We start from the raw sequence: 25,527 nt of genomic DNA on the forward strand, positions 1-25,527 counted from the left end.
TGGTTATGGACGTCGTCGTCCTTTAGTTTGTCGTTAATGCTATTTACTAAGTTCATTGTACTTTTTAAAACAATTTAGGTATGAGTCATTTCATTTTATTTTGCACATCATTGTTTTTAGCTGAACTAGGGCCATGGCACTCAAAATTGCAGAGTCTAGATTAGGTGCAGGTTTTTTACTCAATTTCACACTTCTTTTTCTGTATGACTACTTGTGATGTTTCATAAACTCAGAAATAAGAAACACTGTCATTGATTTGCTAACTTATTTTTGTAAGTGACTTTTTATTTAAAAAACAGTGTAGCAGACACATTAGGAATAATACATGAATATTAATTTATAAGGTGGAAAGAGGCAGAATGATTTAGTGATCAAGTATAGTAAGTGGGCTCTGATCAGACACTGTGGGTTTCCAGTCCTGACTCTGCTGTTTACTAGCTGTGTGGCCTTGAGGGTTTTAAAGTATATGCACCTCAGGTTTTTTATCTGTCACGTGAGTTGTTACAAGTGTTAAATTAGTTGGTGTATCTATAAAGCACTCTGAACAGAGCTTGGTAATCTATTTCCCTAAAAACAAACAACAAAAAGGTGATTGCTTTCACTACCATCAAGAATGTGGGTTAATTTGGGAAGTCGCAGTTAAGGTCTTTGGGGCATAACACTTAGACTTCTGACAGTACTAATGGTCATGTCTTTATAGGGCCCCTAAGTAAGTGACAGTGCAGTTCACTCTTGAAAAGGCGGAGTGCTGACTCACTGAGTGTATCCTCTTCCTCTCTGTGGCAGGGTGGGAAATGTTTACGAGTGCGGGTGTGGGTGTGCGTGTGTTTGTGCCACTACCTTGCAGTTTCTTGGAGCACTATTTCTGATTGCTGTACCTAACATTTTGTAGTATATCTAAAAGCTCACTGCTGTTTTTTGTATGTAGAATACTTGCTCTCAGGAGAGGAGTGACACTGAGAAAAGTTCTTGTTTTTTATGAATAAACAAATCATTTATAAGTTTTGTTTCTTCATGGGGACTTTCAATAAACAAAATAGCATTTATTTTCACTGAGCATCAGAAAATAAATGCATGGAGCATTCGGAAGAATAATAATTTTAATTTTGAAGAATTAAAGGATTCTTGGTAATTTAAAACTTGGGATATTGATAATTTGTGTCTGAAGGCAATTGCTTTATGTAAAATTAAAATGGTACATTTTGAATGTGGAAGTAGTGGGTTCTGTGTGATGGTTATAACCTGAAGGGTGTTAGCATTTTTAGAAATCGTATCATAAAATACTTTATGTGAAGGACATGCTTGATTTGCCCTAGCAATGATTTGGTAAAAACGTTTGAGATACGTAATTTTGGAGTAAACAAATCTAATACAATCATAGATTTTTTTCCCCTTATGTAAATTTATTGACAGATTTGAATACTTTTGAACTTCAGGTTTTTTAAAGTTCATTTAAGTGAACATGCTCATTAGTAAGAGAAGTGGCTGGAGAACTTCCTTTTGTGAAATCCTATTGAAACAATATAAAGGGGAAACTGCTTACAGAATGTTCAGGATGATATGTAATTTATTTCACTTGGTATATTATGTAAATTAAGTTTTAATATTTTTAGGTTTAGTTTTATATTGTATTATGCAGTGTATTTTACATCTTAATGACAATCGTAGTATGATCTTTATCTGATACTTTAAGAGTGAAATGTATTTTATCTTGATTTTGCTTATAAATGAAACCAGTGTAATCTATTTCAATTGACTGCTGTTTTAACAATGATCATCGTCTTTATATTTATTTCTAAGCATAATTATTCTTGTTAACTGATTGCATTGTGTTTTTTTTGTCTAACCTATTTCACAGGCCATTAATTTTTAGTTTGTATCTCCATCATGTGATAAATATTTTCTTTTTAAATATTATGAGCATTTTCCTAATCTCTGTGAATTAAAAATAACCTATGTCCTACATCAACTATGTGGCTTTTCACTCATTAGTTTGGAAAGATTCATATTCATTTAGAAGAGTGTTTAATATAATGATTTTACTTGTGAACACTTTTATTTCTGTACTATTTCCTCTTTCTTTTTTCTTGTTTTCCATGAGGGTATAATCTTTCATTAGTCAGGAGGTGTGGAGTGGAGGAAAGAGCTCTGTATAAAGGTCACTAGGCGTGAATCCTGCTTTTGCATTTTCAGCTCCTTTGCTCCATTTTCTTGAAAAAGTCAAAGTCACTTATCTTCTCTGAGTGCCAAGTCCCCCTTCTCTCCGGCTGAGCTGACGGTGCCTCCAGTGCTTACCCATTCGGGTGTGAGGAGCCACTGAGGAAATGCACATGTGCTCTGTAAAATGTAAAGCTTTTAGCTTTTTAAAACTTCACTTATTGTAGAAAGACACAGAATATAAATACTCTAAAACTAAATCTTCATGTTGCGTGAACTCAACTGGTATTTGCTTCTATTTATACACATGATTGTTTATGTGCCCAAATAAAAAAAATGCACAAGCATATATACATGGGATTATGTTGTATGTAATGTTTTTGTCTTTTCAAATCTAATATGTCATGAACTTTGTGTCTTTTTTATTATGCATAATATTCTAGTATAATCAGCCACTAGTATTGAGCATTTAGAGTGTTCTCATTTTTTGCCGAAACACAATGTTTTTGCCTTTATTTCACATTCTTTCTTGAGGGTATATTCCAGAAATTGGTTTGAAATGATATTGAAGACTAGCATTTACTTCCTTCAGACTTGGTGCTTTATCTCAGGTAGTGAGGAACCACGGAGTGTGTGCTGAGGTGCGGAGGCACCTTGAGGTCTGTAGGATGGCTGGTCTAGTGCGATCATAGTAGAAAGAGGGAAGTAAGGCCTTGCAGGGAAGAGCTGTGAAGAAGCAATTGATGTATGTGTGTGAGGATATCATTGAACTGGGAAGATCGTAGAATGGAGGTTTGAGGAGAGCAGTCATGAGGAAGATCCTGACTGAATGTTAGACATGCTTTAAAGTTTTCTCAGTTCAGAGAAGAAAAATGCCCAGGAAAGGCCATGGCTGAAGATACCTATTTTAGAATTCACAAAGAGGTTATGCAGGGAGCCCAGGAAGTGAATTATATCTTTGGAAAAAGAAAAAAGAAGTCACCCTGTAAGGATAAGAACAAGAATGGACAATGGGGAGGAGGAGGAAGAGCTCAGAAATGGTTTAGAGGAAACCAGACACCTACAAGCGGGTTATTAGAGTTGAAGAAAGAAGCAGGGGAAGGGCACGGTAGGCCTGGGACATCCCTGTGCTGTGCTAGAAAATAAGGAAACGCCCAAACGCTAAGAGGAGTGAGATGAAAAGGTCATGGTGGCCAGCTTTCAAGAGTTTCTATTGGCCAATTTTGGAACAGTTTGAGAATTCCAAATCATAATTATGGTAATTAATCATAAAACATGGCATAGAAATGAAACTCCAAGAGTCCATTTAAAGTGCTCTTGGAAGAGAGGGGAGGAGAGAGGGAGCCTGAGACCAAGAGGTGGGAAAATGGTGACGTTATCCGTAGAGAATGCCAGTTGAAATGTAGAGGGCGTGATGGCGGGATGCTGCCGTCTGTAGCCCTCGTACAGTGGTCCGGAGAGGCAGGAGTCATTCAGGAGCGCCCGGCGGGGAGAAGGTTGCTGGGACGCAGCGTGCTCGCAGGCAGCCCTGAGTCCGCCCGCGGCCCTCAGCCCGGGCCCGGTCCTCCCGCTCAGAGCCGGCAGCACGGCGTCTCTCCGCAGCCCCCTTCCCCGATTCCTTCCTCTGTCTACCTCTTCCACTTTGAAGGGCACTTGTGGTTGCACAGAGCCCACCCACGTAATCCAGGGGAACGCTCTTATTTTAATATCAGCTGATGAGCAACTTTCATTTTACTTTTATTAATTCCCCTTTGCCCTGTAACCTAACAGGTTCCAGAGGTTAGGATATGGGCATCGGTCAGGGGCAGTTGCTCTTGTGATGAGGAGTCATTAGGAGAAAGGCAGCGTGAAAAGCTCTTTCATTTCTTTTACACTACTACCATATAAAAATAGAAATTAACATGTAAAAGTATAGTGTAAAAATACTGCTCATTTATAGTTATTTCTAATACCTTTTTTATCATAAAAGAGACATTAAGCAAAATGACAGAAATTTCTATATATTTTAAATGACAAGTGACATTTGCTCCAAACATCAAATCACATTATATATTTTTGTACATCTAGAACTTACTTAGGGAAATGGATTATGATCCTTCTTTGGAGAACCATTATTTAATATTTGTGTTTTTCAGCCTTATAAGGTTTACTATGTAAGTAGACTGCTGCTTATGAATGTATATATATCATGGTGAAAATTAACTTGTTTAGCTTGCAGTGGTGTGTGCTCAGTGAAAGCTAGAGGATTTATTTGATAGACCAGTACTGTTGATTTTTGAAGCAGAGGGAGACCTTCCAGGTTCCACATTATGGTGCTGAGTATTTTTAGTGTACCCTTAGCCCTATTTTAAAATATATGTCTTGTTTTTTCCTGCTTAATGCTGACATCATCTCCTCAGACATCTGGTTCCATGACCTGGCTTTAAATCCTATGAATTTAGAGACTACATTTTGGTCATCTTTGTACTTTCAGATGCTAGTTAATACCTTGGTATGTATATGTCATAGTTATCATTTATTAAATGATGGTGCATTGCAGGCACTGTGCTAAGTAATGCATTTTTATTATCTCACTTTATAACTTTCTGAGGTAAGTATTATTATCCACACACTACAAATTAGGAAGAGAGGATCAGTGTGATTAAAACAGCATCGTGCAGGATCACTCACACAGAAGTGAAGAGTCGGGGTCCCATCTCGCAGCTGACTGTAAAGCTTGTGCCTTACGAAGTGTAAATCAGTCCGGTTTATGTCGCAATTCCAGTGTTTCTCAGATGGTGCAGCAACGTTTTCTAAATCGTATCCTGAAGAGACAGTTCTAGGAGGTGGACATAGGTTTGCTGTGACAAAGATATTTAGTGCTCCAAAACCCTTAAAGAATGCTGTGCACATGCTGCCTCCCTTACCCGGGACTCAGGGCTCACTAGCTCCTTCCCACTGGGAAGTCTTCAGTTTTGCTTGCTCTTCTAACCCAGTGTTGTCCACTCCTGTTTGACAGCCCCCTTTTCCCTACTTTTTGGTAACATCCCTGTTAACATCCTGCAGAACAGTCATCTGTAGAATACTTGGCAAATGTTGAGAATCTGGATAAAATCTAAAGTTTTTGGCATGACTTATAAGACCCATCATTATTTAGAGGTCTGCTTTTTTTCTTCATTATCTCCAATTTGTACATAATTCTCCAGCAACATTTCTCAACCGTTCTGTGTTATTTTGTTCCTCACTGCATGTCCTGTTCCAGAGGCTTTAATCTGGGCCCATCAATCAGTTTAACCGTTCTGCTTCCAGGCTTCTTCCGAACCTTCAGGAAACCCCTACTGTTTGCTCTCTCCACACCTGCTCCCTCCATCACTGCACCTGATGCTCTACTATCCTTGTGCGGCCTTCTCCTGTCTGCACCTTGGTTAGGCCTGAATGCTATTTACTTTTTGGTCCCTGGTGCTTACCAAAACATGAGACTCTTTTATTAAGTGTTTTAGTTGAATTGTGTTGAATTACATTGTAGTTCCTGTGAAGATAGGTTTCCTAAGCAGATTCATGGTATCGTACACAGTTCCTTTTCCTGCTGACGTGGCGCCCAGTTAGGGGAGGCGCTGGCCAGCGGGAATGAGGTAGGATCTGGGATAGTGATTACTTCCTGAACCTTTACGCCTAAGGAGGGTCACTGGCTTAAAGTGGTGAAGATTCGTTCCATGCTAAGGTGTCAGACACCGTTCTCTGCATCATGCAATCCTCTTAACAACCGTGGTGGGGAGGAACCGTCACTCCCTTCCCATTCTGTGTGTGGCGAATCCAAAGGCACCTTGTTACACAGTGTGTTGGGATCCAGAGAGCAAACTCATGGGGCAGGGCCTGGACCCCAGCAATCAGGCTCAGAACTGTGCTCCTGAAGTGTCAAGACCAGCATGCCTCCATCGTCAAAGGGACTGAGGTTGGGTGCTGCCTGTGAGGTGCCCCTGTAATGTCACTACAGCTGGAGTGGCACCTGGAGGATCAGTAGAAACCCTGACTTGTGTACCTGGTGGGAAACAGAGGGCCTTTAGTGAGGCCAGAAAGAAAAGTGCAGGCGCTGTGGTGGGGAGGAGGCCCAGGGGCAGCAGATCAGGAGCTGGGGATGCAGAGGGCCAGAGCTTGGCTAGGGCTCTGTCACAGCTGGGACAGATGCAGTTCTGCATGGAGGCTTGCCTGCCTGTGGAACTCTAGGCTTTAGAATGTGTATAAACACTTGGAAAATACTAAATATGAGTTTCCTTTAAATATATTAAAATTCAGAATTTAGAATTCTCACTCATTCAGACCATTCTTTCTGCCAGTTAGTTAAAATTCCTATTTTTAATTAGAGACTTAGCATTCAAAGTCAAAACTATAAAGGGGGAATAAAGTCTGATTTGGGTTGGTGGCCATTTGGATGTGTGTGACTCTTCCTTGTTCTTTGCTTATTCCTATGACTACATTTTGGGATGCTGTGCTCTCTATTACATGTCCTCTGCCCCGGTCTTGGGCATTAAACAGAAACAGGCATTCAATTCAAATGACTCAAGTGAGTACTTGTTTGCATTTCAGGTCGGTGGGTTCACACTGGTAGGTGTTTTTTGAAGTGGTAGATTTGTCAGTTCTTTGCATCTTGATTTCTAGGTAGTCATACATACATCACCTGCAATTTCACTTAAGCTGTTATGCATATCAAGTTAAGGTGTTAACTGGCCAAAAGGAATGGAGGTATTTGGAAGCAAGATTCTTAAGCAAACCTTTTTTTTCTAGCTATAACTATAGCACCGCCACAGTTTTTAAAGCAGCAGTACTAATATTAGCTGTTATTTATAAATTTGCCATGTCCTGCCACTCATACTGCTTATGTTTAAATTGATTTTACTGAATTCTCACAGAAGCCCTATGAAACACTGCTCTTTTCATATTTCAGCTGAGGAAACTGCAACTCAGGGAATGTCCTTGATATTCCCGAAGTTACACAAGTCACAGTCGGCAGAGCTGCCGTGGGGCCGCTGTCCACCATGCACACGGCTGCGCTTGGGACAGCCACCACTTCGGTCGGCCCCGGGCGGACCGCTGCCCAGGGCTCCCCAGGGAGGTGGCCACGAGCGTCTGCTCTGAGACCAGTCCTGGCCAGCTAACCGCGTTGCTTACTGGGTCTCGGTTTCGTTGGATGTTCTGCCGCTTCAGCACTGACTGAGCAGTGTGAGGTTTCCTGTTTGGTGCAGGCAGCTTTTCCCTGGGTGCCTCCTGTGTTCTCACAGGCAGTGGGGCGCATGTGTGGGAGGCATCCGTGTAGAGTGGCCTTGTGGGTAGGACTGGGCGCTTCACTCAGGATCCGACAGTGAAGACCAGAAGCATAAGGGAATGTGTTTGCATCATAGTTACATATTAACGTGTTCTTAGAAATTTTCTGTTCACTTACTGTGTTACTGTGTTTAGATTTTAACTTCTTGAAAGTTTTACTGTATCATTCTTATAGCCTGTATTGTCTACGCTGACCTGATCGTAAGAAATTTTCAAGTAGTTGGGTGTTACATCCTGCGGGCCTCACTTTGAGGAGCATCTCACTAGAGGCGAGAGACACAGAAACGAGAGCCGCGGATTCGGGAAGGCGCTCTGCTGCTGCTTCTCCCCTCGCTCGGCTTCCAGAGGTGCTCAGGCTGTGCAGACCTGCCTGTGGGCCCTGCCCGCAGCGCCCTGGCTTGCGCAGGTGGGAGTTAGGGATGCCGGTGTGCTGGGCTATGCTTTCTGTTGCTTTTCACATCTTTATCTGTAGTCATCAAAGCTCTGTATCTTACTTAGGCTCAGATAAACTTCCGTGACTCTCAAGTGCAAGTAATTCTGCAGTGATAAATCCTAAGGGACTGAAAGAGAGGTTTGATTAGATGGGCATATAGTGTAGAAAAAAGCATTTTAAAAGGAGGAGTTAAAATAGGAAATGTTTGTACTGGAAAGTAGAGATCTATAGCTAGGATACGAATGTGCTGCTCTTTGACACCAAAACCAGTTTTAAGTGAAGCTCTTTATGGCAATTGTAGATGCTTACAAGTCAGTCATATTTAATAATCACTATTTACTATTATTTCAAGGTGTTGCTTTAGATTGTCAGGCCCTTGCCAGGTGCATAGCCTCTGAGAGCACGTTTCTAGCGTGGATCTTGCCCCTGAACTCAAGACCAGTAGATTCAGCCTTTTGTGCGATGTCTCCCCCTCTTGTTCCCCGTTCCCTCTCCCTCTCCTCCTGCCCCTCCCTCTTCTCCCCCTCAACTGCCCCTCTCTGTGTGTCCTGAACTGGACAGCTCGGGGGGGCTGTGAGGACGGGAGAGGACATGCCTCTGCTGCCCCTTCCCGCCTGGAGCGAGCCAGCCGACTGGCCGTGGGTGGACCTATGTGCCCGCCTTGCTCTGCGACCGTCCCTGTCTGAGACCAGGCCCGGGGCCCGCAGCGCAGGCTTCCTGACCACCCTGCCGCTCCCTGCTGCTCCCGTGCCCAGCTCCTCACCCTCCTTACTCCCAGACCACAGTCCTGAGCCACTTAAATGTGCCGTTTTGATCCCCTGCTGACCTTTCAGATCTTCCTTCTCTGTTTTTCCTCCTACCGCTGACCATGTTTTACCTTTTGTTCATGTGTCCCTCTCTGGGCTTCCCGTTTTCTGAGGCGGGGACTTCAGCTCCAACAGTGCCTGGTTCTCCCCTGTGCGCTGCAGCTGCGTGGACCTGTCCTTGCCCAGAGAGGGGCCCCGAGTTAGTCCATGTGGGTGTGGCCCTGCGGGAGCGCTGCAGGCTTAGGTGCAGATTGCAGAGGGAAAGCTCCCGGAGGGCACGACTGTCTGTTGCCACATGGTCCCCACAGAACCTGCCCATTGAGTGAGCAGGGACTGAGTGCACAGGGCTGCGTGCGCGCGGTGGGAGTCCATTGTGCCCCCGGCACCGCGGTGGGGTAGGTGTTCGGGCTGGGGAGTCTACTTAATTTCTGGTCATATCTAGATTATAAACTGTCCGGAACAGTTATGACGTTGGAAATGTGAAAATGACGCCAAGGTGATGGCAGTGAAGGATAGGCTACATTCAGGAATCACACGTTGCTGGCAGTTTTATGTTAATTTGGGTCAGTAAGTTTGTTTTAGTCATGCTTGGCTAATGTTTTTAAACTGAGGTTGATAGACTTTTACAGTATTTGTACTTCAGTTAGACCAAATTGAAATAATTTATTCTTACTTTAAATCAGATTTTAGATGAATAATTTGACTGTAATTGAGCCGCTTTGATATTATAATTTTTCCATAAAATAAAAAATTGTTACTCCTCAGAATATTTAGTATTATAGACATTCAGCAGATAATGGTAAGAATAGTACATTAGGTAGAAGCTTTCCCTTCATATGTACCTTAGTTTGTTCCTCTGGGCAATATAATATTTTTGTTTCAGTTCTTAAACCTTAAACATATTAATTAATACATTTTTTCTTTTAAAAACTGCACTGTGGATTCTAACTCAGCTCTCTTAAGTTACACTTGGCTACGTAAATAAGCTGTGCTTTGCAACTTCGGGTTCTTAACCTTTGCTCTTTGCTATTAGCTTTATGTTTTTTTAATTATAGGAAAATGGAGGACAGTAGGGAAGTTATGACTTAAAAGGACTGTTGTTATTACTGTATTCTTTTGTAAGGAAATGAAAAATCTTATTTATTTTGTCCAAATTGAACAGAAACAAATACAGAATATCATATACTGTCATTTTTTGCTAAGCTTTTAATTCCAACATAGTTTGATTTTTTACCTGTAATAATTACTTTTCCATCTTAATGATTGATGGTGTGATCAGTTACTTATAGTTGTGAAACGTGTATTGTCCATTGTTATTACCTAGTAGATAAAGAAAGAAGAGATTTTATTTTCAGTGTGTATAAATGTGTTATTTGAATAATGAAGTCATAGTCATTAAAAAAATGTAAATATATTATTTTGGCTTAAAAAATGAGACTCCCTAGGAGAGTAGCCAAGATGGCGGCGGAAGCTTAAAAGATATTTTTGACCCACGAACAGAGCAACAAGGTTCAGCCCGCGTCGTCCGCCTGGGGTCCCACGGAACTGCCGCGAGGGATCATTACACCGGCGAAGTACAGTTTCGCCACCAGCAACGGCAGGAATACCTACAGCCCCCAGTTTTGGAGAGAAGTTTAAATGCTCTCCTGCGGGGCAAAATCCATCTAAACCTGACTTGGTGGCAGTGTCGTGTATTTTTAAAACAAGTCCTATTTAGGACAACTGAAGAAAAGCTGGAAAAAAGAACAACAAGCAAACTTGAACACTGAAGCAACCTCAAGCATCTCTGTGTTTTGATATATTTTTATAAGGGAAATAAGTATTCAGTTTATCAGGAATGTATATAACTAAAACCAAGAAAAAGAAATAACTGCATTTAAAGAGACCGAGTTTTGAAATTATATATTGGTGCTTAGAATGGGGCTAAGGAAGTGCTGAAATGTAGCAAAAGAAAGGACATAATGTAGACCATCACCCACTGTAAATGTTTGCAAATGGATATTTTTTAATAAACAGGATTATTACAGGTGATCTATAGGAATATAAAAGCCTTTGCAGACTTTGCTTTTGTATATGGGAAGAAGTATGACAATCCTAGACAACAGACCCAAAGCCTCTATATTTGATGTATTTTGTTTTAAAAATAGGCCTTGTTTTTTTTAGCTACATCTGCAGTTCTATGTGAAGATTGATGAATCAGTTTTTACTTGTTTTATTAATAAAATGTAATTTCAATAAAAAAATGAGACTCCCTAATATTATATGAAATTAATCAAAACAGACCATGAAAAGAAAAGAAGCACTCACATTTTTGGAAGTTGTTATTTTCTTGGCTTTTGACATGTCTGTTCCATAAAGGCCACGATATGTTAGTCTTACACTGCCTGGTTGTGCAAACATGTCCAGATGAATTCGATGTTTAATGTTAAGAATTTTATAACATGCCAATTTGATTTGTAGCCTTTCATATCATAGAATGCTAATTAAAATCACATTTTTTTGCATATGTCATGCCTTTCATGTACATATGCAAATAGATTCTGTTGCCTTTCAGCTATTAGTAATTAACTTTATGAAGGACAGCTGTAATACATAATTAACAAAAATGTTTGCAAGCCCTTTTACACTTAAAGTTACAACATTAAATTTTTTATCTTTTTCTTTGCTTATCAAGAGAGCCATTTTAGTGTGATGCTTCTGAATGAGATCTAAATTGTTTTAGATAATTACACAATATAATTAAATTGATGTTGCACTATATTCAGTGGAAGAATGGTGCTCCATGGCCTGGCTGCTGATACCTGTTCATTTCATATTTATGTCAACAGAATTGATATAAGGGAGTTGATTTGGGTATAAAATAGGATAGCATGTCAGGTAGTCCTTTTTGTTTGTTTTAGTTACTATTACCGTCTTGGCACTGAAGTACATTTTTTGCATGTGCTGCAGACACAGCAAACATTTATATCATTTTTAAAACCTCTCTTCAAATTATTACCATGTTTTTAAGAAAGTTTCATAAAGGGTATTAATTTTCTCTGATAGTCCCTTAAATATTTAATAAACTGACATTTTCTCAAACTCGTTTCATGGTTGAAGTGTGGGATCAACTAGGGGGCAGTGAATGTTCTAGTAAGGTATTGCTTTATCTTTCTTAGTAAGACAATGACTGAAGAACGAAAATCATTTGGGTCCCTGGTAGTCCACTGGAGTAGGAGAATGACCCAGTCAACTTCAGTGCAGTTATTTCTTCTGGTGTCCAAGCATTGAAGTATATTTGTCTGTATGCAAGCTTTTTGTTTAATAAGAGGGTATGGCAATGAGCATTTTCATGTGGCATCTGTCCATATGGGCCTTTTGTAAAAAACTTTTTTGTACATATTTCTTACAGAGTCAAGTTTTAGTTCTCTAATTACTGTTGTTTCTCTTTTTAGGGTTGCTTTTGTAATGAAGAAGCACTTAAATACTCATCTACTGGGCAAACATGGAGTTGGCACCCCAAAAGAAAGGTAATTTCCATCCATCTAAAAAAATTTAACAAATATAATTATACCTTCCTTGTAGGTTTTGTTTAAGGAGGTGACTTCTAGAAATTTCATCAAGTCAGTTCATGTTTTACTCTTGTAGTATTCTGTTGTTAAATGTCACATTTCTTGTCATTCTCTCACAAAAATTTAACATTGTATTTTAATTTTTAAAAGTCTGATCTAAATATATTTGAAAAGATTTGAAGGTCTTTGAATTAATGAATTTGTGAAACAACCTTGAAACAGTAGAAGAGTTAATGTAGAGGGGATTGACCACTGCTAATGCATTGCAATGAGCTTAAATAAATACATAAAACTAAATTTTGTCAATTTTTTTCCTGTATTTTTATTTTGAGATTTTGAAATAACATTTTTGAATTCTTCTTTGAATGTAGAATTAAAACATTGCTGATATTAAAAAAGAAATACATCTTGTGTCATTCCCAAAATAATACTACAGTTGCCATGTCATGAAAAATAACACTACAATTATTATGTCATCAACTGCCAGGTTTTCTTTTTTCTTGCTGCTGTATCATAATTAGCTTCATCACATACACTTAATTATATTAGGTGAACTGAAATATAGCAATGGCAGCTACCAGGTGAGCATGGCTACTTCGGAAAGTTTTAAATCTTTAAAATGTGGAGCTCACTCAGAACCAGAGAAGCCTTCTAACCTTCCTTCAAGGACTGTCCACCTTTCCCACATTCTCCAAAGTCATATCTGAACTTATGTACACTCTCCTGGAAACTGTTGTTTTTTAATCCAATTTTAAAACCCTATTTGATCCCTTTTTAAAATTAAAATCCTATTTTAGTCCTGTATTAAAATATTTTAATCATGCAATTTGTTTTGCCACTCTGTAGCCTAGGGCCTCTTCTTACATATTTGTAAATGTTGAATTGCCTTTTAGAAAAATTACAAATTAATGTTTACAAGAAATTCCAACTTGACTTTTCTATTGAAGGCATATTGGTTTTTTTGCATTTTAGTTTGGACACGGCTACTGTGTCAAAGTAGTGGGATGTGACATATGCCTACTTCCTACCTTTTGGTTTCTCATGCTTTTTCTTTGTAAAATTTTATTTAATTTGAGTAAGAATGTTTTGTGTTGAACATATCCTGAATATATTATCCTTTAAATAAAAAAAAATTCTGTTTTATTTAAATTATGATTTGGAACTTGTCAAAGTGGAAGCAAAACATTTTAAATTACTGTTTTCTCACTTCTTTCACATGCGTTATCTCAATCATTCTGTGATTAAAAGTGCATTTTATTCCAGTTTTGTAGATTTAAGTACTAGTGAGGAATATACAGTAATTTATTCAGTAGTTCTTAATAAGTGTTAGAATTGTGATTTTTCTGGCTCTAATTCCTAGTGCTCTACCTCATACTCATTATAATTATCTCAAAGTGAGAATCTGTGCATATAGGTATTTGGAGTATTTCATTCACAAAATTAATTTTGAATGAAAATTAGAAAAAAGATTTTTTTTTACTTATTTTTATTTTCCAGATAATTAGTAAAAAAATACCACTGACTATGTAACTAGTATGCATTTTGAACTCAAATGTATTATTTTGCGTTTTATTTAGGAATTAAAAAATTTTGAATGAATGTTCATGTTTCATATTAATGAAAACTTCATCACCTCATACATACATTTATCCTCCAAGCACCTTAAAAATAGTAGATACCTCCTTTATATTATAATAGGAGTTTGAAAATCCAAGATGTACTGTGTGTTTTTTCCATTTGCCTTTTCTTATGTATTCCGGGAACACTTGGTTGCTTTCACTCATTTCAGTCCCTAATATATGAAGGGAGTCAAAAAAAAAGAAAAGCAAGAAAAAAATAGTATGTCTTTCTCTTTTTTGAGATAGGGTAAACATTTTCTCTGACATTCACACAATTTTTGTCCTGAAATCAGGAAATTAATCTCAGATGGGAAAGTCCACCCTTGACTTCTGGTTTATTCCCTTCTACATAGTCCAAGTTGCAGAGTTCATCTAAACTAAACATGTTAGACTTAATTGTGCTATATCAGATTCTGTGTTTCAGCATACTTCTTGTTTATGGTATCTGTTTATAGGGCATTCCCTCTTCCTGCGTAGAAATAGTGAGTTGGAATGCCAGGACTTCAACAGCAGCATAATTTTCCAATAGACATCCACAGCTGGAGAAAACTAAGATTTAAGTAGCAAAGTCTGACACAGGTAAAGGCCAAAAGGCTCCTTACTTTCATTCCACCTTCCTGCATTCTGGAAGAGGGAATTGTTGCCTTTAAATGGTTTTAGGAAACAAAGAAACTCTTTATCAGCATGTTGAATAGTCACTTTGGGCATAATGTTCTCTAAATTAAGTTAAACATTTTTTCTTACCTATTTAAAACATTAATGCCTTGGCTATAATTTTGCAAGCTTGCTATATTTTAATTTCTCTGGGATGGTATAATCAGTTAACTTTTTATGTTTTGAATTTGATTCTCCCCTCTTCTGCATTGCATATTACAGCAAATAGAAATAGAAGTTAGATAAATAGACTGTGACAATTAAATTAATAATGCATTTTGTTTGCAAGTATTTAGGCCTTGTGCTTTAAGTGATATATGCAAAAATGATAATTTATTACAAATAAATTCATATACTTACACTATAGTTTGATGAACCAATGAATTTTGTCAGCATGACTGTCATTAGCAACAGAAATCTAAATAATTTCAAATATATTTGTTTTGACTCTGAACAACTGAAGTGATGGTTTGTGTAAGAACATACTTTTTTGTCCCTAAATTTTCATGAACTTATTTTAAAGTAAGTAATACATTACTGTGTTTCTGAAGGCTTATACACTTAAATATAAACAACTAAATATAGCTATGTTTAATTCACATTCCAAAATAATGAACTCCAATTAATTTGCAAGTTCATCCTAAAGTGTTCTCTATCTTAAATAAGTAATTCTCTTTATAGAAAACCAAAGTATCTTTATGACTCTTTGAATTCACTAATAGTAATCTAGAAAACGGGCTTATCCACAATTATCACAATTGAAACAGCCCTAATAAGTATATCTTATGTGAAAGCCAGGTGCATTTTACAATAGAAAGAGATGGCATTTGTAGTTCAGTGCTTAGAAATCATCTGGGCTTTGAATGACTGTGTAAATAGGAGGAGGGGAAATGGTTCACTCAGAATTTCTGATCTGATCCATTGCTTTAATGGTGTCTGGGACACCAACAGGAAATATCTGCCCTGGCAGCATCTCAGGAAGACTTGTATGCTCCCCAAACCATTCTACCAGTAAAGCATTTGTAATTGAATGCATGCATCAGAGTCTAAGAGTTAAATAATTTGATAATCAAAGGAAATGTACCTGTCTTTTCAAGTTGTCAGTGACTATCTAGATCAAGACCTCAGTCTTTTTTCACTGAAGGAATTTTCGGAGAAGTCGTAAGTCACAGCAAGTTATTGTCAACACAGCTGTGGGCTGTGTTTCGGCTCCTAGGGGCAGGCTCAGGGCTGGTCATTGCTTTGGTTCAGGTGAATGGGTTTCCCCAGACCTCCTTCAGAGCCCTGGACTTTGTGCTGGCTTCTCCCCATTATCAGACATTTGGAATTTGTGGTTAGCCATCTCTCTTTTAATAGTACCTTCAATCTTACTGTTAAGTAAAGTTTTTCCACCCATTTATATCTATACCAGCTATGAGTTAGTCTGATTGTGGGCTGGAAATACTGTCAGCTCCGGTACTTACTGCTCATTCGTGTGACCGTGTGTGAGTCTGTGGGAGACTGTCTCCTTTCTCGCTCTCCTCAGAAATGTTTATATGTTAGAATTGTGTAAAAAAATCATTATTGTTTCCTGTTTTTCAGTTTAGATCTAATCCTCACCCTTTTTCTTGAAACATGAAAATATCATCCAAGACCTAAACATTCCTGGGAAAAGCCTGTGTATGTGTACATGCACAGCTGTTACTGAAGCTTTGCTAACCACAGGACGGTTAGGAACTTTGGGTACTTTTAAATGAGAGAATAATAATACATTTTGTAAAAACTCTGAATTACATATATTGAAATAGACTCAAATTTGTCCTTTCGGAAGACTTTGAGAAGAACTCTTTTATTATCATTAAAAAAAAAAAACCACTTTCCTTTGATGAAGTTATTAGGGTATGTATTTTCTTTTTGTAGCTCTGGCAGGGAAGGGTGTTCCCAGCCTGGGGCAAAACCAATGAAACCGAAATAGTCAAGGGAAAGGGTAGGTTGTGAGAAACCGTTGCTATTGCTTACAGCTTGCTTGACTTGGCTGGCCAGGCGTGGCACCCTCCGTCTCCTCTGGGTGCGGCTCCCACTCTACCTCCCCTGCCTGCCCCTTCTGGCAGGAACTCAGTGGCACGTCCTTGGTGAGTGGCAAACGCCAGACCGGTTGTGTACCAGGAATGGAGGGGAGGAGAGAATGGCCGTTTGCTCTCTAGCTCTTGCCCCTAATCGATGGGAGGCTCCGCAGTGGTAAACGTCTATTGATGTGTAAATGAACTAAGGCTAGGAGGGAGATTCTGGAAATTCTGTCATTTACCCCACACTTTTATTAAAGGATGGATAGTTTTCCTCATTGCTTATTCCATGTAAGTTTCTGTAAGAAAAATACCATTTTCCATTTTATCATTGAATGGGTAGCTCATTTTCAGGGATGCTCTGAGATGTTTTATACTGTCTTGAGTGACCCTCGTATGATCTCCGTGGAGTGTCCCTCATTAAAAGCCGTGACTGACCTGCGTGGTTCCTGGCGTCAAGCTTGCCTTCTGCCTCACCTCCTCTAGGGGTCTCTCCCCGCTCATGTCTTCCTGTATTCTAAGGGTTAACAATGCTTTTCCTGTTTTTCATAAGGGCCCAGTTTAGGAAAAATAAAGTGTTTATGGGCTCCTCTCTACTTTAAGAAAATATTTACACAAGAAATAACTGTCGAGCCAAAATGGAGGAACAACATGTCATTTCTTTCCATCTCGGATTGCTTATTTTAATGTGTGGGAGGTTGTATTTCAGTGCTTGATGTCCCTTTAGCATCAGCTGAGGACCCCCACCTCCCGTCTTCTCTCCTCCATTCCTCTGTCTGTAGGCAGTGTCCAGTCTATAAATAGTACTCTATCAGTTGACATCATTTATTGTGAAAAAGTGGGATTGAATAGACAGAGAGCCCTTCTAATTAATTACTTCTATAGGGAAAGATGGATAGAAGTCACATGAATTCGTCTAAAGCCAAGATTATTACTATTAGAAAACTTCCTTCTATATTTTGCTGACTTAAATTGACAATTTATTAAGGTATAAAAGGTGGGTATATATTTCCCACCAAAGTTATCTTGTCAACATCTGGGAAGAATTTCTAAAGAAAGTGGATAATTTAGATGTTCTGTGGTGACTTTATGATAAATGCTTTCTTGCTGAAATGGACTCTTTGAACTCTTACTTTATAAATTTTCCTGGTAAAAGTTAACAGAAGTAAATACTGATGGTGTAGTTTGTTGGGACCTCAGCTCCTTGTTGCTTTGTTGACATTTCCAACTTACTTCTGGGGGAGGTGTTTGGACCTAGTTACAGATAGCTTTCATGGGTCATATCTCTGAGGAGAAAGAAAACCTTTGCAAGCTCAGAACTTCTCGGGTTCCTCAGCCTTGGGTGTCCAAGAAGCAGCGACAGCCCCACTCCTGCTTCAGTGGCATGTTTAGGAACTCCGTGGACTGTCTGGATCCTATGTGTTTGTCACATAATCTCCTTGCTGTCCTGGGTCTTTGCTCTGCCTGTCATTTCCTCACATGCTTGCAGGCTTAGTTCTCAGTCCCATCATTAGGGAGCACCTTTCCTTTGCCACATTATTTTTGTCTTCCTTCTTCAATAAAATTGACTTTACTGATTTTGTACTTAGTCTTTATGCTAATGAATTACACTTAAGAATGTTTTAAGAAGGAACCTTATAAAACATATCTTCACTGTAAAGATGGTGCTCAGGATGCTGCTTATGAGAACATGTCGCATCTGCCTTGTGGGATTCAGGGGGGCAGTTTCCCTCCTGGCTGTGTTCTGGAAGAAGCTGGCCTGTCTGAAACAACATATCATTTCGGCCATAAGTGCCATCAAATGAGGTACTAATTGAGTTTTCCACTTCATGTTTACTTCTGGGAAGCTCGGTACCAGAATTGTAACCTTTCTTTAGAAAGCAGAGTGGGCTTCATGGAATGCGTTTTATTTACTATGTTATTTCTAGTTGCATCTTTTTTCACTTGCGGGAAATTCCCATTTTATGTGAGTGATGTATTTTAACCACCTCACATAAATAAAGAGCTCAGATAATTCAAGGCAAGTTTTGCATTGGGAGTTTTTAATAATTAGGCTGAGTATTTTCCTGGGAGTGCATATGTCTTCAGCCATTTGGTTTTTAGGACAATGTGTCAAGCCATGTGCTCCCTTATTATGAGACCGTTTTATTAATTGTCCTTGTCACGTTGGATGAAAATGTGATGCACTTCCTTGAACTGCTTCAATGGTGCATTTTATTTCTCAAGATTCTCTATTATTTTGAAGAATGCTTGCTCCTGAAGTCTGCTAAGCACACAGAGTTAGTATGTACTTCCCAGCAAAAGATTGGGGGGCTGCTTGCCGTTTATACCAGGGTATGTACCCTCTGGCTCTGTCAGAAATGATGGCTGCACTTAGTACTTTATAGTTTTCTTGATAAAATGCCGTATTTGCTACTTTAAAGGAAATTCTCCTCCTGCTAGTGGCAGAGGAATTTTAAGTGTCTGTAGTATCTATATGTTACAGAAATTATCAGATTGTTTTCTATTCTTTCTAAGATTCACTCTTAATTTTAAGCCAGCATTTTATTGAGCATTCATCTTTGTGTATTTTGTTCATGGGGATTTAAATAAACATGAATATTATATGATTCTTGTTCTTCGGAAGATATTGGTTGTTACACAACTATCCATAATATGTGAAAAGTAAAGTACTTAATGATACAAAAGAAAGTTTAGTAGAGGGAACAACTAATCTTGCTTAAGGGGTATTATGGGGGATGCTAGTAAAGGCATCTCATTTATTCTTGGATTTATTCTTCCAATAGACATTTACTACATCTATTACAATTACTTCTGTGTTGCAAAATTGAGATGGCGTGTAGCATTTGATGTTGATACAACTTCTGTTCTCTTGCACCTTGGATTTGGGATTGATGGGCTGAGGGTAAGGATAGAGAGGCAATGTGCATGTAAAGGAAAAATAATTTTGTTAGTTGCAAGGCTGTGATGAAAGTTCAGTGGGTGCCCCTGCAGAGAGGGCCTTCAGGGAGAGGTGTTTCTTTAGGGTGATGAGTCAGGAAAGGCCAAGCCTTCCCAGGAGAGAGCACAGTCAGGCCCTCTGTGGGATGTTTGCAAACTGGGGTGTCCTTTGTGTACTGTGCCTGGAGCGGCCTTAGGCCTAGGGTTAGGGGAGAGTGTATAAGATGAAGAGCTAAGGCCCAGACTCGGCAGAGTTTAGGAAATGGGCACCAGTGGGAGGATTTCATCTGGGAGATTATGGGAATTGTATGAGCCTGGGAAACTGGGTTGGAATCAGGCTTAAAAGAACCTTCATTGCTCTGCTGGGTACCCTTTACTCTGTACACAAGAGGAAGCCAGCAAGTTCAGAACTCTTTAGGGATTGTACCCCTAACAGTGTGGAGTTCAGACACCCCAAAGAGACCACGGGCGTGGGGACCAGCATGGTTACAGCTCTGGGAGCCCGTCTCTCTCTCCCTGCAGGCAGCTCCCGACTCCGCCTCCCAACCCTCCTCATGGCCCAGCTTGCAGGTGAGCCTGTTCATGTGGTTTACCTTGTCAGACACACACACACACACACACACACACACACACACACTCACCCTGCCGCATAGCCTCCCCCTGCCTTCTCTGTGCCTTTGACCCCCACTGCCCCCCGACACTCTCACACTGCCTCCCATCTCTCCTGGTCGCCAGGCCAGCTCCTTTACTCACTGCCAGTCTCTGCTGGGGCCCCGTCTTCTGTGTCAGTCCATCTCTCATTGATCATTTCCTTCATCATATTCCTATGGAACATTGGTGAATAGAAGGGAATAAGTAAATAAGTAAATGTAGTTAGAAATTCCTTTATCCTACCACTTTAGTCCCCCAAAAAAGAAACCCCAAAGGCTATAATAATACTGTATACATTATAATTATGCTATCTAGTCCTAGTTCGAAGGAGTTATTAGACTAGAGATATATGGCTTAGTACTGATAGTCTTTATTAAATGACATCTTTTTTTATTCTGTTGCCTCCTCTTTCATTTTTATATAGAAATAAGAAAAAATTGAATTCTGTGAAGAGAGTGAATATCTTTTTTTAGTATGAAGTTCCAGTTGCTTTTGCATCTCATAATAAATTGTTTAATATGACAAATTAATATTTAAGAGATTTTTTTTGCTGCTGCTCTTTAGTAATTCAGTCAGATCTTGGATATTAAGAATATCTGCTGCTTTAACTTTTTTTTTAAGTCAATGAATTAAGTAATCCCAAATATAATTGATCCAGTATATTAAATGATCTGAATATAGGTGTTTTCCCCTGGCAGGCATCTAGAATATTTCTGACTATTCTCTTCTTTTATTTCACTTAAATTACTTTTAGAACACTTGGGCTTATACATCTGGACTCTGACTAAAATATGCCTTAAGCTCTTATCTTTAATTCCCAGTCAGTGCCAGAATTAAAAAGAACAAAGGCCTATATGTTCACTGCAGCCTTCAATTAGGCTTAATTACCAACTTTTATACAGTTTCATTAAACAGTACTGACTTTTTGTTAGAGGTTCTTTATATTCATGATGTCTTGGTAGTTCTTATAAAAGTCCAAGATTAAAATTTTTCTTAAGGAATTTTCAGGAAATTCACAATCTTTCTGAAGTGATTTTTGTAAAGGTTGATCAAAGCAATTTGATCATCCACTTTAACAGATGAGTAACAAAACGTTTGCATTTCATTATGCTACAGAGCTCTCATAGGGAAAATTAAAAGGTTGTTCCTAAGATATTAAGCCCCCATTTCTTGGTTCTAGGGTCACCTATATAATCAGTCAGAAGCTTAACAAAGGGCCTCTCGATTCTTGCTATGGTCCTGTCACCCTGAGCACTCCCGGGAGAAAACAAGCAGACAGTGATGTTCCCATGGGACGTGTCAGTCTTGGAGTAGTTCTAATGTCCTGTGAAATGACTGTCTTATTTCAGCTAATTCTTAATTTCATTTCAAAAGAATCATGATGCCGATTGGCTCTTACTAAGATGTTAGCACCTCCTGAGGTTGAAGCTTATGAAACCAACACTTAGGTTAAAACTATTAAATATTGGTAATTTCATATGAATCAAACTAATTCTATTTAGAATTGTTTCTAGCAGATAATGTCAATACAGAGACCTGCTTTCAAACAGATAATCATTTCCATAGAGTTTTAATATAGTCCAGTTCTTTCTTGTTTTATAGATAGTGATTTCCTAGGCTTAGTGTTGCCCAGTCAGCGTGCCGTAGAAGCCGGGCCACGGTGACGTGAGGAGCCATCTCAGCGCGCTCCGCTCGGTGCCTCCGCTCAGTGTCCTGCTGGAGGCCGTTCTCTGAGCCTTCGAGGCCAGGGTCAGTGTGTATTTTCTTCTCAAACCCCAATTTTTTCTCATGTAAATCCTTCCCTGGATTTCTATTCTGTATAATACTTCTTACTATTAGGAAGGCCAGTGTGTTACTTAGCACACTGTTTTGTTTTCCTTTTCACAAAGCTCTGTGCCCTGTTCCACACTAGGTAATTTCTTGAAGGTGTGGTTGGTGACTTTCCTTCTCAGCTTTTCAGAGTATGACTGACATTCAGCAAATATTGATGGATTTAAGATTAAAATCTCCATTGAAGTTTTCTTTTCTTAAGGTGGACTTTCTCTTGGCAGGTCTTGTACATGATTTATAGTTAAACTATGACAAAGGTATCGCAAACTAGTGTAGTTTAATGTGACTACGTGTGGCCCTGTTCTCGGTCAACACCCTGAGCACTCTTAGCGCCCTTCTCTGACTCATTGTGGACTTCTCACCTTCTTATCTGATGCTGAGAACGGCCCCTGTTCTCCTCAGTTCTCAGGGTTATCGGGATGTGAGCATGAATTTAGTTATGCAATTATAAAAACTCATTATTTATATGTACAGTATTTCATAATTTAGAAAGTGCTTGTTTTTAGATAAAAACATGCTAATGCAGTTTTTGATTGCTAATATCTAAATAATGTCTGTGCCTCCTTTTTCATGCTAATCTGGTGGAGCAAAGGATTATGGAAATGGCAGATTCAGCAGGATGTTATATATGAAAGTTTTTCTTTAAATTAAACCCAAATTTTGTCTGAAGTTAATTACGAGATGGTAATTTCCCCTTTTGTTCTCACAGTGCCATGTAGTGTTCAGAATGTCTTTTTTTCATTTTATATTTGTAATTAGGTAATATGGGTATGCCATATTTTTGGCAGCTAGAAATTGGCAGACTTATTGCTAGGTATCAAGTCCTTTAAAATTTATTTGATTTAATAAATTACATTGTTTATGTGATAGATTTTAAAGATGAGAAATTTTAGCAAAGTAATCAGTCCAATGCTTATTATTTTGGTTGTTTTTGTTATTAGTACTCATAGTAATAGAAGTTTATGAATATATTTCAGTATTTCAGTGAAATTTTTTTTGTTGTTTGTTGCCTCTTGAATTGTTTTATTATGATCTCTTTGAATCAGGATCCAAAAAAGTTTGATATGTAAAAATAATAATAATAATTCAGAGAAGTACTACTCTGAATGTGAGAAATTTCAGTTATACTTATCCAATTTGTTTCCCTTATATTTTTCTTTTTATGAATATATAGGAGTGATACAAGATTAAAGATGTATACTTAGAAAGGGCCAAAATGTTTTCACAAAAATTTATACTTATAAAATATAAATTCTAAGGACTATGAAAACATTGTGTCATTATTGGGATTTCAATGTATTTTTAAATTTTCTCTTGTGTAAACAGAAGAAAAAAACCTTACATATAGTACAACCCTGTAAAAATAACAAAAGCTGAGCTGCTGCGTAGGAGGCTGGAAGAAGGTCCTAAAGACCATGCGGTTGGGAGGCGGTGTCTCTGCACCCAGAGGGGCTGTGGGCTCCTCCTCAGAATAAGGAAGTCTCTGTACATAGAGTTCTTTACCTACACAGTAAAAGAAGTTTGCAGGTTTAACAGTTTTAATACTGTTGATGCCTGAGTGATGAGACATAATTTAAATTTCTGTGGAAATTCCTGTTTAAATCAGACGTGCTCAGTGGCCACTGCGGCAGAACTCTTAACTCAGCTGGTGGTAGAACCCAGCCTTCAAATCTCAGTCCAGTTTTATTTACTGTGCTCTGCTTCCCATGAGCCTCCAGTGCCTTGGAAGTGCTTCTATCCAAAACAGTTCAATCAGATGGGTCCAACTGTTGGAGCTGATAATGAAAATAAAGAATAAAAACTCTTAAGAATATCATCATTCTTAGCTAGAAATACAAGGTTGTGATCAATTAAAATCTGGGATGTAATGCTCTGGGTGTCAGGTTTGGTGGTAAATTCACAGACGTTCATTATATTATGAATGAATAAAATAGCATGGGGTAACCATAGATTACCAATAGTTGTCAACGATACCGAAGTTTACTATGGCCCTGTTTTGTGCCTTGAGGTCTATGAAGTAAGACTGAATTCCTATATTCAGATGACCCACGTCATCTACTTGGTGTGAAGAAAGAAAAGATTTTTATAACTTCTATTTATTCCTTTAGTACGAAAAGTGAAGGAGAAAACTTTATTGACTGCTGAAGGGATGGCTTTCTTAATTGGTAATGTTATGAATGGAAAATGTTGGACTTTCAACAAAATTACCATTTGTTAGAAAATCATGTCTTTAAAATTTTATCTGAAAAACAGTGGTGAACTGTTAACTCGTGGCTATTTAACTCACTTTTCTTATGAGAAAAGTTTGCTCTGGAAACCGTGGGAGGTGTTCTTCCTTGCACGGTGTGATGTTGGCCATGGAGGACCTCAGCTGACTGTGTGGTAAAGAAGAATTTTCTTGAGTGAGCAGGTTCTTGGAGAAGAAGGTTCTGAAGCCAACACATGCCTCAGGTCGTCCTTCCCAGGTAGACGTGTCTCTGGGGAAGACGCTCCTGCCAGCCTTTCGGCAGCTGGGGGCCGGCCCTTATGCTGGGAGTCCCGGTCGGGCTCCCACAGGGTCTGAGACGGGCATCTGGGTGAGCTCCGCCCTAGGGAACGGAGGCACTCAGCTCCAGAGGTGACAGTTGGGACTTCCGGTGGGATAAAGCTTTCTTCCCGAATGCCCCATTTTAAGTGACTGTGCTCTCCCTTAGAGTTCCTGGCCTAAAGTTTCCACCACCAGCTCCATCTGCCTTTTCTGTTGACTTTGATGTGGAGGCTCCACTGGAATGTTCAGAGGACGTTGCTGGCCTGTGCCAGCCTGGCTCCTCTTGCTGCGCAGGGAGCTGCGTCCTCGCCTTCATCATGCCTTCTAGCGGGCTCTGCCGTGGGCCATTGTTGTGGCTTTGGGGATTTGGGGCAGTGGCACTACACTCGCGCTGATCTGAAATAGAGTATGGAGTTCATTTTCTTTTCCCTTACTGGAAGAATTCTTAGCTTTATTAAAGACTTTAGAGTATATTTATAGAATCATTTAGATTCTAAGGGGGTCATTTAATTAAAAAAATACTTAACCACCTTTTATGAGGGAAGGTATATTCTATAGGGCTTTCTAAAGGTCTCAGTTCATATGCCTTGCAAATGTCAGTGGCTTACTATATTTAATTTGCCCTCACAACAGGTAGCTTGTTGCAGAATAATAGAGAATTTTGGATTTTAAATAGGAACCTTTACACTTCATAGATGTGAAAATAGTTTCAGAGAGACTTGCCCTGGGTCATCTAGTTTTCAAAATTCTGGCAATTAAAAAATGGTCTGTATCTACACATTTGGTAATTTCCTTGCATCTTTCTTTTCTTATAAGAGAACTATAATTTCATAGTTTTTTGCTTTAGCTATGCTCTTTCATGGGTGATCTTTCAGTAACATTGCATATAATGCTGAATAGCTGCTCAGCATTTTAAATCTTGGTAAATGGTGGTAAATTATGTACTACTTAATATAGTTATGAAAGATAAATCCTCCCCCCTCTTAAGGTGCTTATTGATGAAATAGAATATGTAAAAA

General features: G+C 38.9%; 1 protein-coding gene across 3 annotated transcripts in view; it reads left to right on the top strand.

Annotated features, from left to right (window-relative positions):
* The window catches only part of ZNF407 (zinc finger protein 407), a 427,068-nt gene that overhangs the window by 157,671 nt on the left and 243,870 nt on the right, over nt 1–25,527 (top strand). For all 3 annotated transcript variants that reach the window (XM_036884103.2, XM_036884100.2, XM_036884102.2), the window contains exon 4: nt 12,129–12,203. In XM_036884103.2, coding sequence (XP_036739998.2) covers nt 12,129–12,203 — 75 coding nt within the window. The remainder of the gene's footprint in view (nt 1–12,128; nt 12,204–25,527) is intronic.

The sequence above is a fragment of the Manis pentadactyla genome, chromosome 6, assembly GCF_030020395.1.
Source record: "Manis pentadactyla isolate mManPen7 chromosome 6, mManPen7.hap1, whole genome shotgun sequence".
Lineage (NCBI taxonomy): Eukaryota > Metazoa > Chordata > Mammalia > Pholidota > Manidae > Manis > Manis pentadactyla.